Raw genomic sequence first — 7,833 nt, 5'->3', positions numbered from 1 at the left:
TTATTTTGTCATGGCTTTATAAGAAATCAACAGCAAACACACCTTTATTCATGTGGTCACTTTTTATTTTAGTTAGCCCTCATTATACAGTTTCCTTTTAAGCCGATACATGAAAGGCACTTTGACAGCCCACTGCTTCCTCTAGTGGGTGATACAAATGTCTACCAACATAGAAGTCTCCTCTAAATTCTGTAGGTTTGGGTGGGCACTGAGGATTGCTCTCGTGTAAGAGTTGAATGTCTCGTTTCTGCTCAGATAGCGGTGCTTGTTCTCAGCTGCTGCTTTCTCTAGCTCCCCTACACGAGTTTGCTGTTGCTGCACGACAGAGCGAAGATGCTTTATGCAGTTATGATTTGGTAGTTCATCTTTGGGCATTTCCAGACCGCATCCCTGCTCACATGTCACTGGTCGCTTTGGATTATGTTCGCAGTCGTTTAGGTGAGACATGAGGTTGTCCAGTCGCACAATGGTGGTACAGCCAAAAACCACGTTGTCACATGTAATTTGGAGCTCATCGCCCATCACCGACACTAAACACGTGACCAGCACCAACCCCAACGGTCGCTCCGTAGCTCCGTTTACCCCTAACAGAAGCTGACGCCACCCCCGCCTCTCAGCTCTGCTGCTACGCAACCCACAGCCAAGTCACGCCTGACCGTCCCGTGACTGATAAGTGACGTTACCCAATCACATGGCAGAGATCTGAAGAGTGGGAGTGAACCAACATAGAAGGCAACAACATGATGCTAAAACCTTCGCGTGACAAAAGATTTCACTTTACATTATTCTCTAAAATGACATTGGAGCTCATTTATAAAGTGCAAATGGATAGCTTGACGTACTAACAAAGGTGGAATGAGAGGTCTTTGGGGTAAAGCTGGCCATACACATTAGATTTAGACTGCCATCACTTGTCTAAGGAGTGTTCTAGTTCCTATTTTTAACCTCTGAAGAGGTGTGTGTATGTATAGTGTATATATAAAATCACTTTATATACAACTCTCCCTCCAGCCAGGATTCCAGCAAGGAGTCTCCATTCAGGTCCGCAGTCAGTCTACATGTCAACCAGTTATTAGGTGAGCATTGGTGTTTTATTTGAACTGCTCAACCACTGGTTGTATCACTTATGTGTGGACCAAAGGACAGGACCACAGGGGACCAAAACTCTCTGTTGAGTACACATTGATTCATTATTTTGTGCCTCTGTGGGGGCTAAAAATAGGAAATGGAACACCCCTTTATAGAGAATCTGTAATGGGGAGTCTGATCTGTCAAACAGCAAGTTATAAAGCAGGAGGAACTAAGTATACTGATACATAGGTCTAGGGGGAAAGATTCAGCATGACGCTGGGTTCACACCAGCGTTCGGGTCTCTGTTCTTAGGTTTCTGTCTTCTTCATGCAGAAGACGGAAATCTGTCATGCCAAGTCTGGCCGTGAGCGCTGGTGAGCGTTTTATGCTCTCCGCGGCGAAACTGTTTTTTTGTTTTTTTTAAACCGGACACAGAGTCCTACATGTCCGGCTCTATGTCCGGTTTTAAAAAAAAAAAAAAACGGTTTCGCGTCAGAGAACATAAAACGCTCACCGACGCTTACGGCCGGACACTTTTCAAACCCATTCAAATGAATGGGTTTGAAAACATGCCGACAGGTTTCCATCTCCTGCCCTGTTTTGTACAGGAAACGGAAACCAGCAGAACGCACCCCCTGGCGCAGATGTAAACGAGCCCTAACTTGTGATTTTACTCATTCAAGTCCCTGTTCATTCTGGACTTCTGATTCCAGGGAGTCGTCTCACCCACTGCCACTGGACTCCTAAGCATGGACTGAACAGGGATTTCAGTTAATAAATTGCAAGTGATACTGAAACTGTACAGTATGGTGGCCATAGACATTCAATAGTTTTCAGCTTGTTTGGTTGACAGGTATTCCTCCTGACCCCCCGAAAAATCTGTAATAAAAAAAAAACAAAAAAAACCTACTTTTCATTAGCATATGGCCTCAGCCTTTGAAATGATCCTAATACTGCGATTGTTGTACCACATTAACAGTGAATACCGTGTTTCTCCAATAATAAGACAGGTTTTAAGGTCTTATATAATAAGATGAGGTCTTATATTATTTTTTTTCTCTGGAAAAAGGACTAGAGCACAGTTTCGGGGGTAGGTCTTATTCTGCAGGCACCAGAGCAAATTAGAAACTTTTCTGATTCACTTTGGACAAATCCAGTAAAATGGTTAGGGTTAGTAACCTTGACCCTAACTTACATTCACAATTGATGGTGCAGGACCAGTGGGTCTTAAAACAAATTTCCTAGCACTCTCGCTATATATATATATTGTGTGGCAGTGGCCCCGTGCCCGCTCTATCTCCTGTACGCTAATGGGGAATTTCTGTAGCGAAGGGCAGCGTCTGTGAGAGCGAGCAAGGGTAGCACCCAACATCTGGTCACGTACTTAGCCAAGTAGCGGTCAGGAGCCAGTACTCGGAAGGCAGTAGGTGGGTCTGGAGTGGATTTTGCCCTGCTGTGGCAGGAGGTAGCGGGGCACTTGTCCAAGACTGTTGGGAGCTATGGTATACCTATTCTCTGTCCCTGTGATGTCACGTGACATAACCTAGGACTGGAGGCACTGACTGTAACTAGGGCTTAATTTTGGAGAAGGGTTTATATTTGAAGCCTACTCCAAAACCCCTGCAAAATCAGGCTAGGGCTTACTTTTGGAGAAACAGCGTAGTTACTCATCTGCCACATGTATTCCTACCAAATAATATGTTGTTGTTTTTGTCATTTGCCACATTCCCTATTTATATGCCACCCCATTACACAGAATTTTGTTTCCAGCTATTCACATATCAGCAATCCTGATAGGATAGTGTACAGTGGAGTGACATATCCTTTAACCAATGGCAGTGTGAGGCAGGTTGGCATGAATGAAAGATAATGGAAATAATCGATTACTTAAGTCGACATTTGATTTCAGTTATTTTGTGATCAGTTATTCAGCCCTAGAATGATCCATTAATGAAATATTGGAGGGGTAAAAGAGTCTTAGAGGGTCTTGCAGTAGGATATGATGAGGACATGTGCAAGTGAATTACCCAATATCTATGTCAGGACCTACTGGTCTGCTATTTTCTGTATAGGATTTTACTCCCTTATGAAGTACTAGCATTACAGCTGATCTCTACTAATGTACTTAGTACAATCTTCTGAATCTAATAATGAACACGAGCGGCCTGTGGTGCATATTACTTGTAAACCGCAGATCTTTGGGAAAAGTAACACAAAAATATACATAAAAATATTGGACATTTTAACACTACAGATGGTAAAATTTGTTATATTCTCTGGAAATAAATAAATTGACAAATTTGATTTTGACACTCATCTAGTCCGTGATCGCTGCAAAAAAAAACCAAAACTTGGCAGTAAATCGTAAAATACTTGAAATGTAAGCGGCTCTGAAATACTCACGTACAAACAAAGAACGGTCATTTACATTTTTGGGTTTTCTTAGCGTTTTACTCCATTAATTGTATGTGCTTGAGAGTCTACATAATTTAGGCTTTGTTCACACTTTAATCATCAAGCAAATGAATCCCTGTAAGGTTGGGGTGCCCTATGGCGTTAACCGCAGTGTTTTACAGTCACTACAAAGTGGATGGGATTCTAGCGAATCCTATTCACATATTGCATAAAAAGTACGCGCAGCGGAAACACTGCAATTTCCAAAAGTGTCACAGTTTTGGAAATCACATCACCTCAGTTTTACCTATGAAAACACTGTCGGGTTCCCTATAAGTAAAACTGAAGCAGAAAGTCTACAGAGTCTGTAAACTTTCTGTGAAAAGCACTTCGGAAAAACCGTGAAGCATTGCCAACCACGTTTTTTCCCACAGCATTTTTTTTTTTGCTGTGGCCCACTACGTGGGGCCTTAGCCTTAGAGGGATTTCCAGGAATATGATTGGTTGAATGCGCAGCGGTGGCCGCCACGCCGATTAGCTGCACCAGTTGCTTCTGGCTCCCGTACAATACACAACACGGTGCCAAAAGCATTTGGCTTCATGCCCTGTGTAGCGGCCAGGCGCACTACTGCAACTCAGCTCCCACTGACGTCAGGGAAGGCTGAGCTGCCGTACACGTGCCTGGCCAGTATACAGAACCGACTGCTTCTGTCCCTATATGATATATAGTATGGGAAGCCCAAGCGGCTATGTACAGCTGAAAGGTACAGGCAGTCCCCCCAACGATCAGAGATTTATGGCCTATCCTAAGTCACTGGGATCTGATATGATCTGTTACAGAACAGAGCTACCAAAGCCATCATTGCTCTTCTAAATATAGAGGCCATAAGAAATTACAGTGTGAACAGAGCCTTATGGTTACTAGAAAACTCTGACCAATGATTGACTGAAAATGTTGAGTTCCTCCTTAACAAACCATAGAAGCACAGCTGCATTCAAATGATCTGCTGAGGTTCATAATCTTTGCCATATTACTGTAGTGCAGGGGTAGGGAACCTTCGGCACTTCAGCTGGCTCCATTCACTTCCATGGGAGTTCCGAGAACAGCAGAGCAAGTATGCATGCTGGGAGTTGTAGTTTTGCAACAGCTGGAGAGCTGAAGGTTTCCTACTTCTGCGGGGTAGCGTGTGACACATGAAGGTACCGATAATAACATAATTGTTGATGTAGAGTTTAAAAGGCTTCTTTTTGTAGTGAGAGCTATAAAGCCTTTAGTGTATCTCCAGTTATTATTGTGACCACATATCCCACCTGGAGCTCCAAAGTGTCACAGTATGATTCACAAGGCAGCCATTCAACTCTGGAAGCCTCTCGTACATTGCTCTTACTTACCAGACCACCCACTCTCCTAGTCGTACCTCCCACCACCACTATCAAACTTCAGATGGAAGAGCTGGAGGTAGAATTTAAACAGAATAGTGCCTATACAGTGTTGGCCAAAAGTATTGGCACCCCTGCAATTCTGTCAGATAATACTCGTTGTCTTCCAGAAAATGATTGCAAGCACAAACTCTTTGGTATTAATATCTTCATTTATTTTGCTTGCAATGAAAAAACACAAAAGAGAATGAAAAAAAAGTCAAATCATTGATCATTTTACACAAAACTCCAAAAATGGGCCGGACAAAAGTATTGGCACCCTCAGCCTAATACTTGGTAGCGCAACCTTTAGACAAAATAACTGCGAACAACCGCTTCCGGTAACCAGCAATGAGTTTCTTACAATGCTCTGCTGGAATATTAGACCATTCTTCTTTGGCAAACTGCTCCAGGTCCCTGAGATGTGAAGGTTGCCTTCTCCAAACTGCCATCAAGAGATCTCTCCACAAGGTGTTCTATGGGATTCAGGTCTGGACTCATTGCTGGCCACTTTACAAGTCTCCAGGGCTTTCTCTCAAACCACTTTCTAGTGCTTTTTGAAGTGTGTTTTGGGTCATTGTCCTGCTAGAAGACCCATGACCTCTGAGGGAGACCCAGCTTTCTCACACTGGGCCCTACATTATGCTGCAGAATTTGTTGGTAGTCTTCAGACTTCATAATGCCATGCACACGGTCAAGCAGTCCAGTGCCAGAGGCAGCAAAGCAACCCCAAAACATCAGGGAACTTCCGCCATGTTTGACCGTGTTCTTTTCTTTGAAGGCCTCTTTTTTTTCCTGTAAACTCTATGTTGATGCCTTTTCCCAAAAAGCTCTACTTTTGTCTCATCTGACCAGAGAACATTCTTCCAAAACGTTTTTGGCTTTCTCAGGTAAGTTTTGGCAAACTCCAGCCTGGCTTTTTTATGTCTCTGGGTAAGAAGTGGGGTCTTCCTGGGTATCCTACCTTACAGTCCCTTTTCATTCAGACGCCCACAGATAGTACGGGGTGACACTATTGTACCCTCGGACTGCAGGGCAGCTTGAACTTGTTTAGATGTTAGTCGAGGTTCTTTATCCACAATCCGCACAATCTTGCGTTGAAATCTTTCGTCAATTTTTCTTTTCCGTCCACATCTAGGGAGGTTAGCCACAGTGCCATGGGCTTTCAACTTCTTGATGACACTGCACACGGTAGACACAGGAACATTCAGGTCTTTGGAGATGGACTTGTAGCCTTGATATTGCTCATGCTTCCTCACAATTTTGCTTCTCAAGTCCTCAGACAGTTCTTTGGTCTTCTTTCTTTTCTCCATGGTCAATGTGGTACTCACAAGGACACAGGACAGAGGTTGAGTCAACTTTAGTCCATTTCAACTGACTGCAAGTGTGATTTAGTTATTGCCAACACCTATTAGGTGCCTCAGGTAAGTAACAGGTGCTGTTAATTACACAAATTAGAGAAGCATCACATGATTTTTCAAATAGTGCCAATACTTTTAAGATAATAATACCAAAGAATTTGTGATTGCAATCATTTTCTGGAAGAAAATGAGTATTATCTGACAGAATTGCAGGGGTGCCAATACTTTTGGCCAATACTGTAGATACCCACCAACATGTATTACAGTCCAGTGACTGTTATATCACAGAATCACTCTTTTCACAGAAAGGGATGATTCGGTAGTTACTCCAATCCTATAGTTTCTATATACCAACCCTATAAATAATTACAAGGCACACGGTTAGAACATGCCACAGCGGACACACCATTATTTGGTGCCATTTTCCTCTGGTCATGCAGCATATTGCTCCCCAGACACAGGCCTCATATGTCTTCATTTTTTTTTTTTTTTGCCTGTTTCAAATAGGAAAACCATACGTGCCCGAAAACCAACTGAGAACAGTTCTATCAACATTTCCTACAACCTTTTGTTTTACAAAGCCATAAAATTAAGATTTAGGAAACACATAAAAGTATCTCCACATACAATAATTTTTTTCCCCAAAAATAACATTTGGATTCAATGAACAGCGTCCCCTTCAGTATGATGACCATTTCGTTCATATATCTGCGTACAGTAAAAAGGAGTTGCTTATTCCAAGACACTGGCTTTCATATACATTACTTCTCCCTCCTCTATCCAGTGTGTGATGATAACACTTATAGATACTATTTATAATTTATGCAGAAAAAATAATCATAAAAATTTCATTCCCTACGTACCTCATCTAACCAGTCTATACAACCATACTCCAATTCTGGTAGGCCAAGTTCCACTTCACAGTCATCTGATCAGATGGGTAGAAGTCACAGCTCTTCTAGAAAGCTAACCAGAGTGAGTCCATTTTGTCTAGATACCGGCAGGTATGACATTGCACGTGCAATATAATAAATACCATCAGAACTATTTAGATTATCGTGTTCGCTACTAAGTCCACCATTAACTTGTATTGTGCCCCAAAAGGTTTGACATGGCACCTCCTAGTTGCTGTGTTCTCCCAAATGTGGAACTAGAGGAAATGGAAGATCTTCAGAGCAGGGAAGAGTGTGCCATGTGGCTTCCATCATCATCGAAGTGAGGAAGACTCCATATTGTTTAGTAGGTAAAGTTCGGGATAAGTGGTCAAGCCCAGGTTATACTATAGGAGAAGAAGAAAAATACACATGAGACACCGCACAAGAAAACAAATACAAAAGTCTCAAAAACAGCTCCTAAAGATGCAGTGTGAACTCATACTAGGGTAATACTGTCCAACCTGGAGTGTATACTAAGACATATATTTCATAGATTACATGTGTCCAGCACATGACAGCAAGATATGACTACAAGGGTTTGCTTGTAGTCTGTAACCATCGAGACACATACAGGAGCTTTATTGTACTATGTTATAACAGTATTTGCATATTATATTTATTTCTATTCTAGATACAATGTAACAAAATGTAAT

At 42.2% G+C, this 7,833-nt stretch overlaps 1 protein-coding gene across 3 annotated transcripts in view; it reads right to left on the bottom strand.

Annotated features, from left to right (window-relative positions):
• Nucleotides 1–43: 43 nt before the first annotated feature.
• Nucleotides 44–7,833, bottom strand: part of SLC11A2 (solute carrier family 11 member 2) — a 56,614-nt gene continuing 48,824 nt past the window's right edge. For all 3 annotated transcript variants that reach the window (XM_075265651.1, XM_075265653.1, XM_075265652.1), the window contains one exon: nucleotides 44–7,524. In XM_075265651.1, the coding sequence (XP_075121752.1) occupies nucleotides 7,453–7,524 (72 nt within the window). In that variant the 3' untranslated portion in view covers nucleotides 44–7,452. The remainder of the gene's footprint in view (nucleotides 7,525–7,833) is intronic.

The sequence above is a fragment of the Leptodactylus fuscus genome, chromosome 2, assembly GCF_031893055.1.
Source record: "Leptodactylus fuscus isolate aLepFus1 chromosome 2, aLepFus1.hap2, whole genome shotgun sequence".
NCBI lineage: Eukaryota > Metazoa > Chordata > Amphibia > Anura > Leptodactylidae > Leptodactylus > Leptodactylus fuscus.
The sequence above is the reverse complement of the archived record's forward strand: the minus strand, read 5'-3'. Positions and strand labels throughout refer to the sequence as shown.